At 45.8% G+C, this 25,673-nt stretch overlaps 1 protein-coding gene across 1 annotated transcript in view; it reads right to left on the bottom strand.

Annotated features, from left to right (window-relative positions):
- The window catches only part of LOC133779290 (uncharacterized), a gene marked incomplete at its 3' end in the record, with an annotated part of 66,669 nt that extends 41,490 nt beyond the window's left edge, over positions 1-25,179 (bottom strand). Inside the window, exons 1-2 of the mRNA XM_062219267.1 lie at positions 25,054-25,179; positions 6,317-6,821 (exon numbers count right to left, since the gene is read on the bottom strand). Of these exons, the coding sequence (XP_062075251.1) occupies positions 6,317-6,821; positions 25,054-25,179 (631 nt within the window). The remainder of the gene's footprint in view (positions 1-6,316; positions 6,822-25,053) is intronic.
- Positions 25,180-25,673: the final 494 nt, after the last annotated feature.

Below are 25,673 nucleotides of genomic sequence, written 5' to 3'. Positions count from 1 at the left end.
TCTGTAAATTGATTTTTGGGATCTCGTGTACAAACTTAATATTTTAATGAAAAATAATCTTGTTATTGACCAAAACTTTTATGACTTGACCTTGGCTTAGTTTTTAATTACACATTTAAGTTCAAACGACTTGCTTAGGAGGTTAAGCACTATTTTCAACACACAGTGTAACAGTCTTGGTTATCCAGTGCGTTACAAAAAGTTGGAAAAAAAATATTGGAACCGAAAGGAAGAAGGAGCTGGTCGAGTTTTTGAGAAATAACCTGGACGTCTTCACCTCGTCACATGAAGATATCTTGGGAATAAATTTGAATGTAATAATGCGTACTCTGAATCTGGACAGGAATGTGCTTGCAAAGGTACATAAATTAAGGCTTTTGGGGAAGGAGCGATCAAAAGCTTTAGAAGAAGAAGTAGATCGCCCACTTAAGTGTGGATTCATCACGGAAGCAAAATTCCGACCTCGGTTGCTAACCCTATTTTGGTCCCAAAACCCAATGGAAAGTGGAAAACTTGCATTGACTTCTCCGATCTCAATAAGGCCTATCCTAAGGATTGTTTTCCCCTACCTCGAATCGATAAGTTGGTAGATGCAACAGCCAGTCACGAGCTCATGTCTTTCATGGAGGCTTATTCTGAATATAACCAGATCACAATGAATCCTATAGACCAAGAGCACACTAGCTTCATGAAAGAGCATAATGTATATTGCTACAAGGTTATGCCACTCGGGCTGAAGAATTCTGGTGCAACGTACCAACGACTAGTCAACAAAATGTTTGTTAACCAGATCAGGAATAACATTGAAATGTATGTCAATGATATGCTCAGTGTGGATGCTCGAAATTCAACAATAATAAAAAGGCCAAAAGCGCGTGATAAGCTCCCATAAATGCCTCGTGGGTACGCCCGATATGCTACGGTCATATCGCACCAATTGTTTCAGGGCCCCGTCTCGCGCCCCTGCACGACACGGCCTCACGTTCCCCCGCACCACAGCCTCGCATGCCACCAAGGGCCTGCGTGCGCTGGCCGCGTGACACCACCAGGATCCGCGCGCGCTGGCTGCGCGACACCACCAGGATCCGCGCGCGCTGGTCGCGCGACACCACCAGGATCCACGCGCGTTGGCCGCGCGACACCATCAGATCCGCGCGTAGGGTGGCCTCACCCCAAAGGGCCTCGCCCAAGGATCACGCATGCGTAGGGTGGCCTTGCCCCCAAGGATCACGCATGCGTAGGGTGGCCTCGCCCCCAAGGGCCTCGCCCAAGGGCCACGCGTGCCTAGTGGCCACGCCCCCAAGGCCCTCGCCCAAGGGCCACGGATACGTAGGGTAGTGGCCTGGTCCCCAAGGGCCTCGCCCAAGGTCCACGCATGCCTAGTGGCCTCGCCCCCAAGGGCCTCTCCCAAGGGCCACGCATGCCTAGTGGCCTCGCCCTCAAGGGCCTCGCCCAAGGATCACGTGTGCCTAGTGGCCTCGCCCAAGGGCCATGTGTACCTCGCCTCGGCTGTGCCACGAGGGCCTCACGGGGGAGCATCTCGCACCCTTCACCTCGAGATGCATCTCCTATGGAGACCTGTGGAAACCCCACCATCTAGGAGTGAAATCCCAAGTATGACTCAGAAAGGTCATGTTGGTACAATCTTGTACGGGGTAAGGCTTTTAAGACCCCGTACGCCTGACCATGGCACTCATGCAAGACAAGTTGTTGGAGCACTAGGAGAGAGGGCCTGGCCTGCATGCTTCCAACCCGATGTCAGAGTCGACACCACTACCACCCGCACCACTCCTCTGACAGTCGTACGGTCGAGTAATGGAGACATGCTCATGGTACCTAGCCATGTACTTGTACCAACAACACCACCTCTGAAACCACTCTCCTGACAGTGTACTTATGTACCACTTGGTCCCCTGGACCACAGTGTATCTAGGGCCATTAGAGCCCACTATATAATGAACCCCAATTCCACATGGAAGGGGGTTGGAAAAATTACTGTAGCAAGTGCACCATAGTGAATACAAACTGATTTCACCATTGTTCTTCTGCAATTGTTCTTGGAGTTTATACATAGATTTCTAAAAGCTTTTCTTTTGATAAACTCTACTTTGCAATTTTTCTAACTTAACTTAGTTGACGAGTTCTCACCATCAACACTCAGTAAGTCAAAGACTGCCAATTACCATGTATCCGACCTGGAAGAATGTTTTGGCATGCTAAGTAAATATGACATGAAGGTAAACCCCCAGAAGTCCACCTTTGGGGTTTCGTCGGGAAAATTTATGGGCCTCATAGTCAACACAAGGGGGCTAGAGGTGAACCCAGAGAAGATCAGGTCGTTGTTAGAAATTTCCTCGCCCAAGTCGCATACAGAAGTACAAAGCCTAACTGGGAAAGTAGCAGCCCTAAAGCGCTTCATTTCAAAATCAACTGACAAGTGTCGACTGTTTTACAACTTACTCAGAGGAAACAAGAAGTTTCAATGGACCAGAATGCGATGAGGCATTTCAGCATCTGAAAACTCACCTGGCTGAACCCCCCATATTGTTCTACCATTACTTCCGGCAAGGAGAAATGCCGAGACGTTCAAAGTGACTCAGGGAGCCACGAGAGGTGGAGGTCCACCCTAACGGAGTCCAGATGAAGGCCTCCATGAAGGACCCTCCTCCACCCAGAGATGTAGAGCCTCCAAGGGACCCTGAAGTTCACGAGGGTGATAGAGAGGTCAAGTCATCGGCTGTCCCACCCGGAGAGAGTCTTCCAAGGGCACCGTCGGGAAATGCCAACGAGTTTCCGCCTCCTAAACCGCCACAAGTACCGAACTCCGACTGGAAGGACCCAGACCCCTCAACACATAGACATGATAAGCATCCTCGGGTCCATTCCATGAGCTCGAGTTCTAAATCTCGATTCTATGAAGAAGAAATACGTGAGCTGCACCGTAAGAACCAAAGGTTGGAGACTACCCTGGAGAATATGCAAGAGGTGTTGAATGGTCTATTGCAAGGAAAGTCAAACGTAACCTTGCCCAAGAGAAAAGAGAAAGGTCGTGAGGGGGCAGAGACCACCGTTCCAGTAGACGATGGGAGGACTCGACACTGCACCAGTAACACCCCCCGAACGAAGCAACGCGAACATCCTGAGCCACCGGAGCAGGCCCAGAAACCAGAGCCGAAGACCAACGCGGCCCATCGCAACGAGGATGAGGTCACCTCTAAGAGAGCACCCTCAGATTTATGGGAGGAGCTCAAAAAAAAGAGGGCGGGTAAAAGGACCACACCCCCTATGGCGCCTCGAGAGGGCAAAGGAAAGGGGGATCTTAACCCATCCGCGTTAAGGGACTCCCTAAGCAAGAGGAGACAAGACCTAGACACAGAAATGAGGAGCCTGCGAAGCAAGATCGTCACCGCCTCTGGAGGTCAAGCTACTGAGGAAGAGTTCAACCATGAGTCACCCTTCGTTAGGGAGATCCAAGCCATCCAGCTCCCTGCCAATTTTAAGGAGCCCCATATGACCCCCTACGAAGGAAGCACATATCCAAAATACCATCTAGATACATTTAACGATCTGATGAAGCTGAGGGGAATTGGTAGTGGAGCCAGATGCCACTGCTTTGCTGTCACCTTAAGAGGACCTACATACAAATGGTTCAAAAGACTTAGACCGGGGTCCATCAGATCTTGGCAACAGCTTTTTGATGAATTCCTCCAGCAGCACCACGCCGTGCGAGACTACACGATGCCAGGCACTAGCCTCGCGAATGTGAAGCAAGGAGAAAACGAGAGTCTGAAGAGCTATATTCACAAGTTCAATATGGAGGCAGCTAAAGTAGGGAGCCTGACCCGCCGAGAGCTGAACATGGCCATCACAGCTGGGGTACGCCCAGGAAGCAAGTTATGGGATAACATGCTCAAGAGGGAGATCACAGACTTGGATGATTTCTATGAGCAGGCACAAAAATACATTCGTGTGGAGGATGGTCACGAGAACCTCAAGGCCGGAGAAGGTCCGTCACCCCCGAAACCTTCAGCCCGAGAGATCCCAAGCGGTGCAAAGAAGAAGGGGGTTTATGAGGGAACAAGAGACGATCGACCCCGGAAGCATCAACGCTCTGAGGAGCGCCTACAGGGCCCCTACACCTTTTACACTGACCTCACCCATGTGAGAGAGAATATTTTCGTTGCGAACGAAAACTAGGTCCCTTTCAAAAGGCCCCCGCCAATGAAAAAAGACCGGTCCAAAAGAGACCCCAGCAGGTATTGCCAATATCACAAGGATGTCGGCCACACCATCGCAGAATGCAATCATTTGAAGGTGGAAATCGAGGAGCTCATTCGTAGGGGGCATTTGGGCAGGTACGTGCGCAATGAGAACCAGAGGCCAGAAGAAGGAGCGTCCCCGCCGCGGGCACGAGAGGTGGCCCCAGAAATACAGGGGGAGGTCAGGACCATATTTAGAGGACCAGGATTCGGAGGCGATTCAAGGAAGGGACGAGACAAATACGCCAAGGAGGCCAGACGAAGTTCACCACCGTGCATTTTAAGTTTGGAGCAACGCCCCCCGAAGAGTTTCAAGGGCGAGAATGACTCAATAAGTTTCACTAAAGAAGACACACAAGGGGTGCATTTCCCTCATAATGACCCCCTGTTGCTAACTGTCTAGCTTGCGAACATGAGAGTACATCGAGTCCTAGTGGATAATGGAAGCTTTGTGGACATCTTGCATCGCCCCGCTTTGGAGAAGATGGGACTGAGCGTCCGACACTTGAAACCCTGCAATTCCTCCCTTTACGAATTCACAGGGGACTCGATACAGCCCCTAGGTGCGATTGAATTAGCCCTCACCATGGGGGAACAACCCAAGCAAACCACCATAATGGCAAACTTTGTCGTGGTGGATTGCGCCTCAGCCTTCAATGCGGTATTACGGAGACCCTCTCTGAGAGAATTGAAGGCAATAACTTCTGTGTATCACCTGGCTATGAAATTCCCAACCCCTGGGGGAGTAGCATGCATGAAAGGGGAGCAGAAGGAAGCGAGGGAATGCTATAACATGTCCCTCCGCACAGCCACAAAACCATCGGTGCCGATGGCAATGGTTGTGTATGAAGGCGCGACCCACACGAGTTGGATCCACGAGTTACGAAACACCTCGAGAAATGCTACCAGTAGGGCTTCGGCCCCTGGTGCAAAGAGGACCTATGTTTAGTTTGTTCCTTATTATGTTAGCATAGTAAGTAAGAACCAAAGAGGCTACCTAGGTAACCTCCCAGTTAGATGTAACCCTTCTTTAAATGTGCCGTTGTAAACCACATGCTATGAATGAAACTGTTTGCAACTTCGCGTGTTATTTTTCTTCTCTATGCGAGCATCAGCCAAAGTGCCTGCCGAAATAAATTTCCCCAAACACTTGGGGGGCAGGGCAGGAGGCAATGAAATATAGCAAGCAAAAAAAAAAAAAACAAGGGACCCTCTAGCAAGAGGATCCTAAAAAAAGGACCCTCTAACAAGAGGAGCCTAAAAAGGACCCCCCAGCAAACAGGAGGATCCAAAAAAGGACCCTCCATCAGGAGGACCCAAAAGGGTCCATGACCCTAAAAAGGACCCTTTAATGGGGGATCCCAGAAGGACCCCTTATATCGGGGCCTTAGGCGAAGTCCTTATATATAGAAAGCAGGGAGAGGACCTTGCAAGGCATCCCTTGGGTTCACAAGGATTAGCTACCCTTGTGAACATCAAGGAGGCCAATGGAACTTACAAAAAAAAGTATAGTAACAACAATAATAAGTCTAGAGCGGCCACCAAGCCGTCTAGCCAAAAAGGGTCCTAAAAGAGTCCCTTGCAAAAATAGTACTATGAATAACAACGAGAATGACGCTTCTCGCAAAAAATAATAAGCGCGCGCAAGAATATATAAAAGGATAGCTAGGACCCAAGGGGTCAAAATATCCTTAAAAAAGTAATCAAGAGGCACCAAAAGAGGTCCCATTGAATCCTTTCACATGGGCTCCAAAGGACCTCCAACCTGGTAAATAAAAGAGGTGAACCCGCCAAATCCCATCATACAGGCTCAAAAGGGCCTCAAATGCAGTGGAATAAGAGATAAATAACCACACATGTATATATACATTAAAAAAGGGAGTCTTGAGGACATGACAAGATTTACAGAAGAAAAATAGTAATGATAATGATATTACAAAGTCTCAAAAAAGAGCGTACACCCATAGCGGGCTAGTTGACAAAAGTTATGAAATAACAACTTCAGGGCCTCCTGCCGCGGGCGCTCCACACGGCTGCTCGAGCAACGACGTGCTCACCGAAAGAAGAAAAATCAAAATTGGGATCCTGCCTCCACACGCTGTAAAGGGCACGGTCTTTGGACCTGGACTCAATGGCAGTCTTCTCCGCCTCCAAGGAAGCATTTCTCTCCTGCAACGAGGCGACATTGGCCCTGGCAGCTTGAAGTTCGGCCCTGATAGCCTCGACTTTGGCCCTTGCAGCCTGGAGTTCGGCCCTGGTAGCCTCGACTTCGGCCTCTAAATAAGTAACTCTCTCCTGCGACGCTGCCACGATATCCTTGGTCCCCTGGAGTTCGCTCCTCAGGCTGGTAACTTGGCCCCGCGACTTTGTGGCTTTGGCAACCACCTTCAGCTTCCTTTCTGACGAGGCAGCAAGTTTGGTCCGAACCCTTTTTAGTTCAGTCTGGGTGTTCTCAAGCTCCTTCTCGAGCTCCCCGACCTGGGCCGTGAGACTGTCCCTCTCAGCACTTGTCGAGGAGAGAATGTTGGTCGAGTCGGCAAACCACTGAGCCACAATATGGGCCTGCACAAGAAAGTTAACAACAGAAATGATAAGTAACAAAAAAAAATGTGTATGCACATTTATATATAATAGGACCGACACAAGATGCATGAACTAACCCAAGTAGTGGTGCGCCTTAATGTTTCCCCAAGGTCTGACAGAGCACAACTCCCAAGACTGCTCTAGTCAGGTTCAGGGAGGTCCGAGGCGAGTTGGGTGAGCCGCCGCCCGTAGGTGGTTGACATACGATTCACCCAGGGCACCCCATCCAGGCCAGGGTCACCTGGCTGGATAAGGACAGACGACTCGCTCGCTGAGACGGGAGGGGGCATAGAAAAAGTGGAAAAGTGAGGCTTCGGTGGATCAGAGGGGGGTTCTGGAAGATCGGCGAAGTAAGCCCCCGATGGACTAGGGTCGAGGGGAGCTTGAGTGAAAGCATCATAGCCCTCAGGGTTGGGGCAAACAAAACACCCCGGAACGGCCTCCTGGTCTTGAGAATGAGGGGCTATGTCCGAATCATAAGAGGCATATGGAGGGCATCCCCCAGGAGATGAAGGCAGCTGGTGAGGTCCCCCGCGTTCAAGGGGGGCTTCCTCTGGCTCTTCCTTAGCCTCATCGTCGTCTGGACAAGGCTTGCCCGATACCCCCTTCATCTTCTTGGACCCAGAGATGGTCCACAGCAACTTGGGGTCCGAGACACGGGACAATTTATGGAGGTTCAGATTCTTCATGGTGAATAGATGCACCACCTTTTTCATAGCGGGGTCAGCGCTGAGGAACTTCCTCATATCCTTCGCTTTCGACCCGACAACTTTGGGTTCGGTGAATTGCTCTGCATAATACACGTCACGGTCGACACGAACGTAAGTCGCGAAACAATAAGTTGCAAAAAAGGAAAAGAGAGAAAGTGATGCTTAGGGTACTTACTAGAAGTGGCTCGGAAATGCTCGCAGACAGAGAGGGGACCTTGCACGAAGAAAAAGTTCTGCTTCCAGGACCCCAGGTTGGACACTGAGCCCTCTATCAAAGAGGCCTCGCTGTTGGCTTTTTGTAAATAGTAAAAGCCCTTTGACTTGGGAGTAGGCATGAGGTTGTAGAGGAAATACACCTCTGTCGCCGTAGGAGCGCGTTTAAACAGTTTCATAAACGCAACGAAAAGGTAGCTCAAAGTCAGCCAGCCATTGGGTGCCCGCTGAAGCGGGGCAAGGTCAAAGTAGTTGAGGACTGCAACAAAGAACAGGTGTAACGGGATGGTACCACCCGCTTTCAGGATGTGCTCACTGAGGTCCACAAAGCCGGTCCTAGGGCAGTCAGCCCAGCATGTCTCCTGAGGAATGTATAAAGCGTATTCCGGAGGGACGCGATAGTGATTCACAATTTCCCTCAGTTTGTTTTCTGACACATGCGACACTAGTTCGGATGCCAGTAAAGGGGCATCATCCGGTTCATTGGAAGCTACCTGTCATCGTGCCCTCGGCATATCTGCAAAACCAAAAGAAAAAGGTGAGGAAGAGATGGAACATTTGACCCTCCATTTTTTCTTCCTAGCAAGAGTCTTCCATCGGGGGAACGACTGCGGAAGCTCTAAGCTAGGGAAAATCGAGACTAAGGGCTGAGGAGAAGTGGGAGCGGCTCCATGATAGTCATCAGGTGAGGATGGGCTGGAGGGCTCAAGCGGAAGGTGTCCCTCCATAAACTCCAACTCCCTCTGCAACTCTAAAAGGGTCACCCTAAGGCTCGCTACATGGTCACTAAGGAAAGGGGGGAAAGGTGCCCTGTCTCCTCTCAACACCGAGTCGATTTCACTCTCCACCACCCAAATTTTACGCCTAAGTTCAGCCATGTGCTCAAGATGGCGGATACGGGCCTGCCTTAAGGAGTGGTAGTCCTGGTAAGGGTTTTCCTCAAGGGACTCGGAGTTTTGAGGACAGGTCAATAAACTCAACCCCCGGAGGTATGTCGAACGGACCGTCACTGGCCATGAGACCTCGTCCCGAAAGCAAAAAGGGGTTCACGTATAAATGAGGGGATGGCTACAAAACACAAAGGAATGGGCTTAAAACCTCTAGATGCAAACACCCTAAATGATCCACTACAGGGTATAAAAAAGAGGGGCATGCAACTGGGAAAACTCATTGCAAGCTCAGGCCAAGGTACCCCATCCCGAGTAATGCTAATTTGGACCCAATGAATATGAGGGAAAAGGAAAATATACCTCAAGCAGGTAAAATGGAGCGCTGTCGAGGTCAAAAGGAGGTCGAGGGCCAAAAGCACCAAATGGTGGGAAGTACGCGTCTGCAAAAATAGACAAAAAGGATGTGTTAGCTTCCAAATAGACATACCAAAAAATTAGCTCATATGTATAAAAAAAATGAAATGAAAAAATAAAATGAAGGAAACTATGGCAAAAATGAGGATGTGGGGGATTGAACCCCTTACCTCTTGAAAGAGGAAGGATTCTCAAAACCACTAAGCCAAAGAAGTAAGGTGAAAATAATAAGCCTTGCATGTAGGCCTATTTATAAGAACTAAAGAGAATAGTCTACCAAAGCACCTAAAGGTCCTCTCCTAGACTGGGGGGCAAGTGTGGATTCTCAAAATTCAACAGTTATAAAAAGGCCAAAAGCGCGTGATAGGCTCCCATAAACGCCTCGTGGGTACGCCCGATATGCTACGGGCATATCGCACCAACTGTTTAAGGGCCCCGTCTCGCGCCTTTGCACGACACGGTCTCGCGTGCCCCCGCACCATGGCCTCACGTGCCACCAAGGGCCTGCGTGCGCTGGCCGCGCGACACCACCAGGATCCACGTGCGCTGGCCGCGCGACACCACCAGGATCCGCGCGCGCTGGCCGCGAGACACCATCAGATCCGCGCGTAGGGTGGCCTCGCCCCCAAGGGCCTCACCCAAGGATCACGCATGCGTAGGGTGGCCTCGCCCCCAAGGGCCTCGCCTAAGGGCCACACATGCGTAGGGTAGTGGCCTCGCCCCCAAGGGCCTCGTCCAAGGGCCACGCGTACCTCTCCTCGGCTGCGCCACGAGGGCCTCGCAGGGGAGCATCTCTCACCCTTCACCTCGAGATGCATCTCCTATGGAGACTTGTGGAAACCCCACCATCTAGGAGTGAAAGCCCAAGTATGACTCAGAAAGGTCATGTTGGTACAATCTTGTACGGGGTACGGCTTTTAAGACCCTGTACGCCTGACCATGGCACTCATGCAAGACAAGTAGTTGGAGCACTAGGAGAGAGGGCCTGGCCTGCATGCTTCCAACCCGATGTCAGAGTCGACACCACTACCACCTGCATCACTCCTCTGACAGTCGTACGGTCGAGTAGTGGAGACATCCTCATGGTACCTGGCCATGTACTTGTACCAACAACACCGCCTTTGAAACCACTCTCCTGACAGTGTACTTATGTACCACCTGGTCCCCTGGACCACAATGTATCTAGGGCCATTAGAGCACACTATATAATGAACCCCAATTCCACATGGAAGGGGGTTGGAAAAATTACTGTAGCAAGTGCACCATAGTGAATACAAACTGATTTCACCATTGTTCTTCTGCAATTGTTCTTGGAGTTTATACATAGATTTCTAAAAGCTTTTCTTTTGATAAACTCTACTTTGCAATTTTTCTAACTTAACTTAGTTGACGAGTTCTCACCATCAACACTCAGTAAGTCAAAGACTGCTAATTACCATGTATCCGACCTGGAAGAATGTTTTGGCATGCTAAGGAAATATGACATGAAGGTAAACCCCCAGAAGTCCACCTTTGGGGTTTCGTCGGGAAAATTTATGGGCCTCATAGTCAACACAAGGGGGCTAGAGGTGAACCTAGAGAAGATCAGGTCATTGTTAGAAATTTCCTCGCCCAAGTCGCATACAGAAGTACAAAGCCTAACTGGGAAAGTAGCAGCCCTAAAGCGCTTCATCTCAAAATCAACTGACAAGTGTCACCTGTTTTACAACTTACTCAGAGGAAACAAGAAGTTTGAATGGACCAAAGAATGCGAGGAGGCATTTCAGCATTTGAAAACTCACCTGGCTGAACCCCCCATACTATCAAAATTGGAAGCTGGAGAATGTTTGCTCTTATACATAGCTGGGAAAATGCAGTTAGCGGTGTATTAGTTCGAGAGGAGAATCGGGCGCAGAAACCAGTGTACTACTTGAGTAAAAGACTTTGGTGTAATGCCCTGGGTAGCCAATATCGTTACATTGTGTGTTTAAAATAGTGCAAGACCTGCTAATCAGGTCGTTTGAACGTAAATGTGTTTCTAAAGTCATATGACAAGTTAGGGTTAAAAGATTTTGATTGTAAAATGTTTGATTTTCATTAAAATAAGAGTTTGATACATGGGATACTAAAAATATGGTTTACATGGCAGAAACAAATATCAAAAGTTAATACAATTGTACCCAGTCTAAATGGCAAAATACAAGTTTGAGATCTAGTCCATGTAATTCCCTCGGCCGTGGCGGTCGAGCAACTGTTGATGTACACTCCGCCCCCAAAGCTCTCCAACTCATGGCTAGTCCAGCTGTCCTTTGCCTTTACCTGCACCATGTAGCACCCGTGAGCCAAGGCTCAACAAGAATACCATAATCAACAAGCATAGACAGTAACAAGAGTATATAATAATCTTTAATCCATTCAATTTAATTGATCAGCATAACACAAGTATTAAGCTAGGCAACGATAAACATATACTTTCAAGCTTATAATTCAATCTGTAACACAAATATTTAGGTGTCGGCGCCCTTAGGTCAAGCCCTTTGGTTATTTAGCTGATCCTGACTCGCTTAGGCTGACCTGCGTTCAATACACTTATCATCAGCCCTAACTCCCTTAGGTCGTACTTTGAAATTACGCATAACAAATAAATAACTCACAGAACACATATGTTGTAACGACCCAAAATTACTAATAAGGCTTAAGGGCATTGATTAGTGTGTTGGGATGGCATAATTGGAGGTTAAGAGAATTAATGGTAAGAAAGTATGGATATGGTTATTGGATAAGCAGGCGGGCCCTATTTGGCTGGTAAGGGCTTAATTGTAATTTTGGCCTGTTAGGGCACAAATGTGAATGTGTGTGATAAATTGTTGAGACCAGATTATTATGTGGATAGATAGATAAATGTATATATGCGTGTACATGTGTGTGCATTGGTAGCTATCGGCACGAGGCGATCCTAGGGAGCAAGTAGCAGAAAAGTCACAACGGGGCTTGATAGTTGACTTTGGATAAGTCAGGGGTATTATAGGTGATGGGTAGTTATTTAGACTATCGGGTTATGAAAGTAAATATATGGAGATATATTTGAGGTTAGAAAGTCTAGGCGGGAATATTGGGGAATTTTACCATTTTTGCCCTCGGAGACATTTTTGGTACCCTAAGCCTTGAGGTAACCTTAAAGCTTAAGTTAATAATACAAAATAAAGGAATTATGTGGAAACTTAGAGGAACCGACTTAGCCTCAGCCTTTCCCCTTGTCTTCTTCCTTTTCTCTTACTCTCATGAAGAACTACTTAAAATTAAGGGGAATTTGATTGGAATTCAGAGAATTTGAAACTATGACTTAGGAGCTTAACTCAGGGATTAGCTGAGGATTCCAGCAAGAGTAAAGGTAAGATATAATTTTGTTCATGATGGTTAAATTCTGTGATTATGCTGGGTTTTGAAGAGATTGTGGATTTTGACATTTAAAGGTTGAATTAAGGCTTGGAGCTTGGGAGTTAGCTTAGTTTTGCTTGGGGGATTGATTCTGCAGCAAAGGTGAGTTTGAAATTAAGGTTTTAATGTTTGAGTTTCTGAGATTTTCTTACTGGTTTTGAAGTTCTTAGGTGTGGGAGTTTCATAGATTAAGATGATGTGTTGAGAGGGTTTTAGCCTGGATTTCTGCTGGGTCTTTACTGCTGGAAGCATGCTAGAGTGTTGGGATAATTGAGTTGTGTTATTGGGATTGTTTAAAATAGGTTTGGATGAGGTTTTGGATGTTAGAAATGGGGGAAATTCTGGGTTCGAAGGGAAGGGCCGCGGCTTTGTTCTAGAGCGCTGCGGCCCTAGGGTGAAGATGAGCTAGGAGGGCTCGGCCAAGGGGGAGCGCCGCGGCGCCCAAGGCAAGGGCCGCGGCACGTGTCTTCTTTCAGAGAGGGCCTTGGTTCTGTTTTATGGGCAAGGCCGCGGCTAAGCCTTAGGGGCCGCAGCCCTTAGATGCATACTTGAACGTTCAAGGTTTTAAGGTACGGGGATCGAGCCTAGGGTGCTCGGGATCAATCTCACCACCGTGCTTGGTGGGATTTGACTTCCCGGAAGCTAGTTTTGTATACGAAAACCTATGTTTGAATATTAATGGAATCCATTATCCTGGTTGTGACAAGGTGATAAGCTAGGGCTCGAGAGGTGGATCGTGCTCGGGGTTCGTCCTCTCTAATTAAAGCATTTGGAATCAAGGTAAGAAAACTGCACCTATGTAGGTGGATAGGTTGGGACTAAGAATTCCCTATATCTGTTTGTATTGCTATGTGAATATGTTGGGACTAAGAGTTCCCTATAATTATATGAATGTCATGAGGTGGTATTATGCCACTGGGACACGTGATAAGCGGCCTAAGGGTGCCGAAATCAACACTTGCGCACATGGCGCAGTTCGGACACTGGTATCCGAGGACAGCTTATTAATCACTGAGCTCGGTTAAGCTGGCCGGAGTCAGTGGGTATGTCACTGGGATTGGCCTAAGCGAGCCAAAGATAGTGAATTAAACAGAGGGTGTGACCTATGGGCGTTAACCCTAGTTATTACTTGACAAATGCTCTATTGTTGATTATTGTGTATGACTTGATGAGTATCTGGAGTTGAATTATTGGTTATTGGCCAGTGTGCTGCCCTGAATGTACTTTATGGTGTGCTGGTAACTGATTAATGCCTTGTGATTACTTGGATTATGCTCAACAAACTGTTTAGCTGCTATTACTGTTATATTATGATGTTATGTTTTCTTGCTAGGCCTCGGCTTACGGGTGCTACGTGGTGCAGGTAACGCTAGTTGGCCATGGGTTGGAGAGCTCTGGGGGCGAGGTGTACATTGTCAGCTGCTCGGCCACCACGGTCGGGGGAATTGTACAGGGACGAGAACCTAAACTGTGAATTTTTCCATTAGAGTGGCTTGGTTGCTTATTTGTTAACAAGAATTTTATATTTACGTTATTTGAACCTTGTTTTGGGATCCCATGTATCAAACATGTATTTTAGTAAAACTTAAACATTTATAACCAAAATTCTTTTTAACCTAACTTGTTATGCCATTAGTTACACATTATGATTTAAATGACTTGATTAGCAAGTCCTGCACTATTTCAAACACACAGTGTAACGGTCTTGGTTACCCAGGGAGTTACATATGTTCAGTTACCAGGAATCTCAATCCCATTCAAAACCACTTGGGTGTAGTTTTATTACCTCGAGTGTCGAGCATTGGATAAAGAACAATTTCGAGCACGATCCTCAATCCTGAGCCTTAACGGTAACTTTAGTCACAAGCAACAATGAATAACTATCAAATTCTAATCCAATTAAATGTTTTGGAAATAAATACTAGCCTCTGAGATCTCGAATTCTACTAAACCATGTAGTATAATTCGTCCCGAGCGCTTAGGTTTAATTCCCCAAGCCTCTCCGAGCCTAAAAACTAACCTAGGCTATGGCTGCCTAGGTGGGCTGTGACCTGGCCCTAAGGGTCGCGACACGCCTCAAGTCAGAGGCGCAGTCTCTTGCTTCTGGGGGGAGGTGGGCCGCGACCTGTCCCCCTAGGGTCGCAGCGCGCCCACAAGATAGCAAGCCTTGCCAGGTCCTTCTGGGCATGCAGACCACAATGCCTATCAACTAGGTCGTGGCGCACTTCCGTGAACCCAGAAATCCCTGGGTTTTCAGCATCCTTTCCTCAACTCATCAAAAATCCCTTGAACTCTTCAACCAAAACCTAGAATTGAGTCTAGGACTCTTAACTACATAGCTTAGGCATAAAAATACTCAAAATCCTATTGAAATTACCATATGAAATTAGCAATAAATCATCACTCAAAAACCTAGTCAAATTCATCCTAACAATCTAAATTCCAGCAGAAACAAAACATTATTCTTACCTGAGTTTGTAGCTTAATTCCCTAAGTTGTTTCTTGTCAACTTCTAGCCTCAATTCTCTAGACTTTCCTGCTGAATTCCTTAAGTTTCCTCCTCCAAAATCTCAAAACTCCCTTAGGCACAAGAGAGAGAGTGGGAGAACGTGAGTGATAGGGAGAGAGAGTGCTGAAAGTCTTGAGTGATTTCTAGTGAGTTCTAACTATTCCTAGAGTTTCCACTAAGTATAACCCTTAAGCAAAATGGACCAAAATGTCCCTGAAACCAACTCAGCCTCCTATTTGCCCTTAAGGGAAAAATGGTCATTAATCCTGATTCCCACTAATTCCTCGAGTTGTCCAACAAATCCCTAATTAATCCCGTCATAACCAACTAATCACCAAATACGTACTCATTACTCGATATATTCCAAATATATGTTAAGTTTACCAAAATACCTCTAGGCTCCCCAGAGCCGGGTATTAAACCCCGCTGTGACTTTTCTGCTAATCCTCTCACTAGGATCGCCTCGAGTCGTATACCGCCAATATATCCACATAATAATGTGGTCTCAATCATTTAACACATATAATCACATTTATGCCCTTAATGTCCCAAAATTACAGATATGCCCTTATAAACAAGAATGGGCCCACATGCATATTTAATACTCGTAAACATGCATATTAATATATTCATATATTCATATCATCATATAAATCATGCATGCCACATAGTCACGCATTTAATCAATTAATCACACGCATATCCAATTTTTCCCTCTCGACACGCTAATCATGGCACTAAACCCTATTAGCATTTTTGAGTCGTTACATTAGGGGAGCTGAGTCCCGTTATCCTTTAATATAAAAACTCGCATTCTGCTTGATCTTGGCCTCGAGAAAACTCAGACTGTATTTCCAGTCCCACACCATCCACATCTTAATCGACCAACCTTCAAGGCAGGTCTTGTAAAAGCCTGAAATATTGGGACGTTTACTTAAGTGGGCCATGGAACTCAGCCAGTTTGAGATATTGTATATGCCACGCACAATAATCAAGAGTCAAGTGCTTGCTGACTTTGTGGCTGAATGTACAGGTTTTCAGGACGAGCCAATGAGAGAACTAGTGCAAGAGTTATGGAAAATCTTTGTTGATGGATCATCTAAAGAAAACAGATCTGGAGCTGGGATTATTCTGATCTCACCTAAGGGAAATCGATTCAATACAACCCTAAGGTTCAGGTTCAAAGCATCCAACAATGAAGCAGAATACAAAGCTCTATTGGCAGGATTACGGGTGGAAAATGAACTAAAAGAAAAGGTGATCTAGTGTTATAGTGATTCTCAGCTCGTGGTTTATCAGATATTGGGAGAATATCAAGGTCAAGGTATCAAAATGGCAGCTTATCTTGCTAAGGTTAAAGATGAGTTTTCTGAATTCGAGTTCCATTCCATTGAGCAGGTACCTCGCGAGTAGAATTCCAATGGTGATGCCTTAGTCCGACTCACCACCACCAAAGAAGTGGATGCATTAAACGTGGTCCCAATATATTTCTTAGAATGACCAAGCATAACGGAAGAACTGGTTGAGGTCGGAGTGATTAACACAAAACCAGCTTGGATAACCCCCATAGTGGAATACCTCACAACCGGTAAACTACCAAATGACCGAAAGGACGCAAGAAAATTGTTATATCAAGTCCCAAGTATGTTATGGATGAGGGAATTCTATAATGATGAGGGCATTCACTACCCCTCCCGCGGTGTGCTCTGCCAGAAGAAGGACATGTTAGGATTAATGCCCTAAAAGAATATAAGGACATTTTATTGGTTTTAAATAAAAGTACAATTTTATTACATTTGAATGTTATAATTCTTGTTTGAATTAATTATATGAAAATATTAAGAAAATTCCCTATTCATTTATGAGAATATGATCTTGTATTAGTACGAGAGAATTAAGATCATATATAATGAATAAAATAGTCAATAAGATATTAAAGTATGGAATCTTTAATGAATGGTTACTAGTACGGTTTGCTAATCATACGAGATGCGAGTAATCTAGATTTGGATTACTGATGTGGATAGACATCTTAGTAAATATTCTGTATATAATAGATATTATATATGATAGGACCGATGAGAATTATCTTTATAAACTTGCCGTTTGACATAAAAATTTAATTCTTATCATAATAGATGATCATTTGCAGATCACTCTAAATCCCGAGTATTCATGAACTCCTGTTTGTGTTTATTGGATCTTTTGATTCACTCGTTAAGGTCTCCTAGAATAATGAGGCTAATGACTTTTGTTTTGGAGATTCAAAATCATGGATGGTTGGGAACATGAATTACAATATTGGAATCCATGCTTTCCTAACAGATTGAATATTGGTTCCCTTAAGGGTTAATTCTGGAACTGAATAGTTATTGAGCTCAAATCTATAATTAAATTATAGATTAATTATTCGCTAGTGAATTAATGGTACTTAAGGATAAAGAGGTAATTAGAAGGGCAAAACAGTAATTTGGACCAGCTCTAATTAATGAACCAATAATGGAGGACATAACTATTGGGGTTTTATGCCCTAATTAAAACCCAAATTCTTTGTAATCTCATTTTATTATCAATAAAAGAATAGAAATCATTTTTTGACTTGGTCAATCACTTTGCTCACATGTTTTATTTTCATTATTATTTGTTTAATATAAACTTCTATTAAATCCCAAGCATATAGCTAATCTTATTTATAGTGACATAATCATAGTGGAATATAAATATGATTATATGTTCAAAATAAGTTAGTCCTATGATTAGTCAGTGCACCAGATTTACACTGACTTGCCAATCTACGATATGATCTACTTACACATTACAATGTTATGTTCTTTCCAGAACATTAGCAAAGTAGATAAGATCGGATGTATTTGTTACATCGGACAAGACCGATATTGACAGTTGATAAGATAAGTAAACATACCGTTATTATCTATTCTAGTCATATCATATAGTTGACCATAGGTCAATTCAATCTCAATTCTGAGTGGTTAGTATTCTAACTAATTGTATTATTTGAGTTCTTTGACTTGTCCGTTACCAGCTTACCCTACGGACTAGCCCATACTTACATGTTGGGAACTCGGTAGTATAATTGAGTGGGAGTGTTAATCATAGATATGAACATCTATAGCTTCTGATGAAGAAGTGAAACGATGGTATCCTTTTAGTTTGGTTCAAGGTGTTAAATGATATAGATCTCATTTCAATAATTAAATTAGTTTACTGAAATATCATTTACAAGGAACTAAGTGTTTTAAGGATAAAATACAATGAGGGGTAAAACGGTATTGTTATCCCCAAAAATTGGAAATCAATGACGTGGCAATAAAGGTGACAAGTGGCAATAAAGGTGACAAGTGGCAGTGCATGGTCAGTAAAAGACATATTAATAGTCAATAAATACATTGACTCCTCAGAGTTGTGATAAAGTGACCCGGTAGACTGGTGAAGAGTTTGGACTGCTTGAAAGATGTCATAACCAAGCCAAGTGCATCCTAGGAGATCCCAAGGGTGTGGTCCGAGGAGACCCCAAGGGGGTGGTCCTAGGAGAGCTAAGGAGAGTGGTCCTAGGAGACCCCCAGAGAGTGGTCCTAGGAGACCCCAAGGATGTGGTCCGAGGAGAGCCCAAGAATTTGGTCTTTATACATATGTCCAACAAGTGCATGGTAGCCCAAATAAAAGAGTGCCATGTTAGAGGAGAGATATGGCATGCTAGAGGAGAGTGCCATGTTAGAGGAGAGGAGTGCATGTCCTACCACCATGCACTTGTCCGACCCACAAAAACATGTCCTACCACCATGCACATGTCCGACCAGCACTTGCATGGGTGGTCAGTGTAACGCCCTACTACCTTAGAGCCGCTACTTAGTGAGTTTAAGACAGAAATCGTGCTTTTGACTGACTCTAAGTGGTTTCTAAAACCAAAAGTGTGAATAAATCAAAGTTTAAGGCTGTACTCTTTTAAAATGTTTAGCTTCATTGAAAACGTTAAGTATAAAACATCTGGGATCCCAAAATAAGGTTTACAAAATATTTACAACTCAAAAATAGATTTACACTTGATCAACTATCAAAAGAATGGTAAATATAGCCATATACAAAAATGCCCCCAACCAAAGCAGTCGGGCAGGCCGAACATGTACGCGCCGCCCCCACGCTCTCCATACTCATGGCCGGTTGACTGACTCTTTGCTTTTACCTGCAACACGGAGCACCCGTGAGCCGAAGCCCAGCAAGAAAACCCAAATAGTACATAACATATGCAAATAATATAGCTGACATAATCCACTGACAAATAGGAAAACCATCAGACTAAACAAGCACGGCCATGCCGCCCCAGAGGCCTTACCGAAGCCTGGGGTCTCGGTCCTCACCGTAAGGATAACTCATGTATCCCTTGGGTCCCACCCTGGCTATAAGCATCCCATGTGCTGAGTGTTACTTCCGGCCCCAAGGCCGTACCTGGCCTTCGCCGCTCTCGGCCTTAGCCGTTCATTTCATTATAATAGCACGTATAATACATTTTGAAATAAACATTCAAACATATAATAGTTCATCTAAGATTACACATTTGCACATAAAACAATCTAGGGCCATGCCCTGCAATCACACTGCGGGCTCATGCCCTATTCTCGGGTGTTACGGTTTTCTTACCTGTATCCCGAGCTATCCGATGCACCAAGGTCACAAGCACGGTCCTCTAGTACGAGCCTCCCCGAAATCCTAGTCACAACACACATAAAACACTTTTAATACTAACCAATCCCAAGACCACTTCCCGGGACCAATCCCGCACTCCCGGGACCTCTAAATCCATAAAACAAAACATCGGAACCATCCCCCGTGTCCCCGGGCAAAAGCCCTAAAAACCCAACTTTTTGGCTGCCAAAATGGCCTAGGGCCACGGCACTCCCATCAAGGGTCGTGGCGCCCAGCGGCTTGGCCCCCATCCTGAAGCATCCTCGCGCCGCGGCGCCCAAGAACAGGGCCGCGGCGCTCCTTCGCGAACCCAGATTTTCTGGGTTTTCCCATGCGTTTTTCCCGAGCTTCAACCTCTCCAAATCACCCCAAACAAATACCTAAACCCCAAAATCAAATCAAAACCTCATATGAACCATCTAACAACCTATAGATACTAGAATCAAGAGCAAAACACCATCACACCCAAAAATCCACCCCTTGATTTCTAATTTCAGCAACTCAAACCAAAACTCAAAAAAACTAACTCAAGCTTTAGATTCACAAGTCAAAGCAGAAATCAAACTTAAATATGCATAAGATCCTTACCTCAAGTGGAGAATCCACCCTAAAAGCTTCCTTGATCTCCTCCTAAACTCCCACTTCAGCCCCTTCTACACCTCTTCTTCTTTCTTCTTCTTGCCCTTGCCTTTCTTTCTTCTTCTTTTTCTTCTCTTCCAATTTTTATCAAAACACCTAATGACCCAATGCCCAAACCGTGTACCCCATAAACCCAGCTGAAAATTGTCTAATTGCCTTGACAAATGACCAATTTACCCCTTCCTAATAACCCTTCCTAACTAAGCCTTCAAGGGCACTTAAGTCCTTTCACTTCTATTTCATTTCTACCATTTTCTATCTAAAACTTGTTACTCACAGCAGTTACAAATGGTTACCCAGGTTACTCAATCGCCAAAACTATAACCATTAGTTCTCACTTCAACTTACGAAATTCCTAAAGTACCCCTAGGCTCCTCCCGAGCCGGGTATAAAATCCCGTTGTGACTTTTAGAATAATTGGCTCACTAGGACCGTCTCGATGCGTGCATCCTGATAAAAACACCACACTCACATGGCACAAATCACATAATACGGTTGTCACAGTTATGCCCTAAAATGGCCAAATTACAATTATGCTCTTCCTAAGACCATCAGGTCTCCATGCATACTAGTTCACATAGTCACGCATCTCAAATAATCAAATAGTCATATAACGTGCATTAAATCATAATCATGCATAAAACTCATTAAAGACACACACCAAATCCCATTATGCCCTCCAGGCACGCTACTCCAGGCCCTTAAGCCTTAATAGTGAATTTGGGGTCGTTAGAACTATCCCCTCCTCATGAACATTTCGTCCTCGAAATTTACCTGAACAACTCGGGATACCGCTCCCGCATATCCGACTCCAGTTCCCATGTCGCCTCTTCAACCTTGCTATTCCTCCACAATATTTTAACCAAGGTGATGGTCTTGCTCCTCAAGACTTTGTCCTTTCTATCAAGGATCTGAATAGGCTTTTCTTCATATGATAAATCCCGATCCAAATCCAAGTTCTCATAACTTAACACATGAGTAGTGTCCGACACGTACTTCCGGAGCATGGATACATGAAACACGTCATGAACCCCTGATAGAGCTGGAGGCATTGCTAACTTGTAAGCCACCTCCCCAACTCGCTCTAGAACCTCAAATGGACCAACAAACATGGGACTCAACTTGCCCCGAACGCCAAATCGTTTTACTCCTCTCAGGGGTGAAACCCTGAGGAATACATGATTACCAACCTGAAATTCCATGCTCCTGCGTTTCTGATCTGAATAACTCTTCTGGCGACTCTGGAAGGCGAGCATACGAGCTCTAATTTTCTCAAGTGCCTCATTGGTCCTCTGAACCATCTCAGGACCTAAATACCTTCTCTCACCCGCCTCATCCCAGTGAATCGGTGATTTGCACCTTCTTCCATACAGCATCTCATACGGAGCCACTCCGATAGTTGCCTAATAACTATTATTGTACGAGAATTCAATCAGAGGGAGATACCTACTCCAAGATCCCTCAAAATCCAACACACAAGCTCGTAACATGTCCTCCAGTATCTGAATTGTCCTTTCAGACTGTTCATCCGTCTGAGGATGATAAGCGGTACTAAACCGAAGTTGCGTGCCCATCGCCTTCTGTAGGCTCTTCCAAAACTTGGAAGTGAAAGTGGGGTCTCTGTCGGATTCTATCGACCTCGGAGCCCCATGAAGTTGAACAATCTCCTTCACATAAAGCTCTGCATACTGCTCCACGGTATAAGTTGTTCTCACAGGTAAGAAGTGGGCGGACTTGGTAAACCTGTCCATAATCACCCACGCCGAGTCATGCTGACCCACGGTCTTCGGCAATCCAACCACAAAGTCCATGGCAATATCTTCCCATTTCCACTCGGGAATCCCTAGAGGCTGTAATAATCCTACTGGCCTCTGATGTTCAGCCTTAATCTGCTGACAGGTTAAGCATCTAGCCACATAGTCCACCACATACCTCTTCATGCCCGACCACCAATACAAAACCTTCAAGTCATGGTACATCTTCGTAGACCCTGGGTGCAAAGAGTAGGGAGTGGTATGAGACTCGTCCAAAATCTCTCGCCGAATTTCTGGATCAATCGGAACACAAATCCGTCCTTTGTACTTCAACAAACCCATCTCAGAAATAGAGAAGTCCTTAGCTGCTCCAGTTAGGACATTCTCTCTACGTTCAACTAACTGGGGGTCCCTTCCCTGTGCTTCCTTAATCCTCTCGAGGAGCGTTGACTGCAGAGTAATGTTGGCTAATCTACCAACCACTAACTCAATGCCCGCTCTGGTCATCTCTCCAGCTAGTCTGTCAGATATCTGCCTCGAACTATACAGCTGTCCTGGGCCCCTCCGGCTCAATGCATCAGCCACTACATTAGCCTTCCCAGGATGATATAGGATATCACAATCGTAATCCTTTACCAATTCTAGCCACCGCCTCTGGTTCATATTCAAGTCCTTCTGGGTAAAGAAATACTTTAAACTTTTGTGATCAGTGTATATCTCGCATCTCTCTCCATACAGATAGTGTCTCCAAACTTTAAGTGCGAATACCACTGCAGCTAACTCCAGGTCATGCGTGGGATATCTCTGCTCGTACTCCTTTAATTGCCTTGATGCATACGCTATCACTTTCCCAGCCTGCATCAACACGCATCCCAGACCCTGTCTAGAAGCGTCACAGTAGACCACAAACTTCTCATCATCTGTTGGCAGGCTCAGCACTGGTGCAGTAATCAACCGCCGCTTCAACTCTTTAAAGCTATTCTCACATCGATCTGTCCACACATACTTGGTCTTCTTCCTTGTCAACTCTGTCAATGGAGTAGCAATTCTGGAGAACCCCTCTACAAACCGCCGGTAGTAACCTGCTAGTCCAAGGAAACTTCTAACTTCAAGAACATTGCTGGGTCTAGGCCAATCTCTCACTGCTTCCGTCTTGCTTGGGTCGACTAGTAACCCATCCTTACTGATAATATGGCCTAGAAATGAAACTTGCGATAACCAGAACTCGCATTTGCTAAACTTAGCATATAGCTTATGCTCTCTTAACCGTTGCAACACCAGGCGCAGATGATGCTCATGCTCTGTCTCTGATTGGGAGTACACTAGGATAACATCAATAAATACAATCACAAACTTATCCAGATAGTCCTTGAAAATTCTGTTCATCAAATCCATAAATGCTGCTGGGGCATTGGTTAATCCAAAGGACATAACCAGAAATTCATAATGCCCATATCGTGTCCAAAAAGCAGTCCTTGGTACGTCCTCTTCTTTGATCCTCAACTGATAATAACCTGAACGGAGATCAATCTTTGAAAACACTGTACTCCCTTGAAGCTGATCAAATAAATCGTCGATCCTAGGCAATGGATACTTGTTCTTGATGGTCAGCTTATTCAACTCCCTGTAGTCAATGCACATCCTGAGCGATCCATCCTTTTTCTTAACAAATAACACTGGAGCACCCCACGGCGAGAAACTCGGTCAGATAAACCCCAAATCCAGTAGCTCCTGCAATTGAATCTTCAATTCCTTTAATTCTCCCGGAGCCATTCTGTAAGGTGCCTTGGACACTGGCTCTGCTCCCGGAATCAACTCTATGACGAACTCAATCTCTCGCTGTGGCGGCAGTCCTGGCAGATCTGCTGGAAACAAGTCTGGAAATTCACAGACCACTCTGGTTTCATTCGGTCCCACTGCCGCCACCTTGGAGGAATCTACTATACTCGCTAGGAATCATATGCAACCCTCCTGCATCAGGTCTCTAGCCTTTAGTGCTGAGATCAGAGGCACCCGCGGTCCATTCACCGTTCCCACGAACACAAAGGGTGCCTCACCTTCCGGTTCAAAGGTCACCATTCGTCGCCTACAGTCAATTGTTGCTCCATACCGCATCAACCAATCCATTCCTAGTATAATATCAAAATTGTCCATATCTAGTTCAATCAGGTCAACAAACAATTCTCTACCGTCTACTACTACTGGTAATGCTCTAACCCACCTCCTAGAGACTACCAGTTCTCCTGTAGGCAATATAGTCTGAAAACCCCTAGCATACAAAATACTAGGTCTACAAAGCTGATCAATCACCCTAGCAGAAACAAATGAGTGCGTAGCACCAGAATCAATCAATGCAGTAAACAAGGATCCAGCGCTAAAAATCTGACCTGTGACCACTGAGGGACTGGCCTCTGCCTCAGTCTGAGTCAAGGTGAAAACCCTAGCAGGAGCGAGGCTGTCTCCCTGCCTTGGCTCCTCCTTCTTAGCCTGCGGGCAATCTTTCTTCAAGTGACTGGTGCTCCCACAAACAAAGCATGCCCTGGTCCGGCACTCGCCCTGATGCCGTCGCCTGCATCGAGGACACATCGGAAAGCTTCTCCAGCTGTCATTTCCGCCCTGGCGACCACCCATAGAACCACGAACCCTCCTGTCAGAACCATAAGGAGCAAATGAGTCTGGTACTCTTCTCTTCTACTCACTGGGGCCGCTTCCCCGACTAGGCCCAGAAGAAGAAGGCACTACCCTCCGGGTATCGCGCCTAGCAGCGCTATCTTTCCAGATCTGATCCTCAGCCCTCTCAGCAGTGAGGGCCTTGTCTACCACTTGCGCATATGTAGTCTCTGGAGCCAGTGTAATACTCACATCGCGGGCGATCATTACGTTCAATCCCCGTATAAACCTGTCCCTTCTGGCCGCATCAGTTGGCACTAGCTCTGGCGCAAACTTCGCTAATCTGTCAAATACCAGGGTGTACTCGGTGACAGATAACCTGTTCTGCGTCAGGTTGACAAACTCATCAGCTTTCGCGGCTCGAATTGCCACGCTGTAGTACTTCTCGTTAAAAATGCTCTTGAACTCTTCCCAAGTCATAGCTGCAGTATCCCTTCACTGCCTTACCACATCCCACCATATTCTTGCATCATTTTTAAGCATAAAACTGGCACAATCAACCCTTTCCTTTCCTTCAACCCTCATGAAGTCCAGGATTATAGAAATCATACTCATCCACTGCTCAGCCTGCAGTGGGTCTGCTCCGCCCTCAAAGGTAGGAGGTTGCTGTTTTCTGAATCTTTCATACAGAGGTTCCAACCTGTTCTCAGTCACAGGTTGAACCGGAGCTGGTGCTACACTCGGTTGTAGTGGTATCCCAGTGGCTGGTGGAGGAGCTGGTTGCCTCAACTGACTAAGCTCTTCCTCTATTTTCTTCAACCTAGCCTCCATCTCGGCTAAAATCTGCAGTCAGTTCTGAGGAGCAGGTGGAGGGTCCTGCCCCTGGTTGTCATCCTCGGCCTGAATGCCGCGGAGTCTCGATGATTGGCGAGGCATTACAACTAAATGCCTGCAATCAGTGACACCGCTCATCA

Source organism: Humulus lupulus, chromosome 5, assembly GCF_963169125.1.
Source record: "Humulus lupulus chromosome 5, drHumLupu1.1, whole genome shotgun sequence".
Classification (NCBI taxonomy): Eukaryota; Viridiplantae; Streptophyta; class Magnoliopsida; order Rosales; family Cannabaceae; genus Humulus; species Humulus lupulus.
Note: the sequence above shows the minus strand (reverse complement) of the source record. Positions and strands in the feature narration are given on the sequence as shown.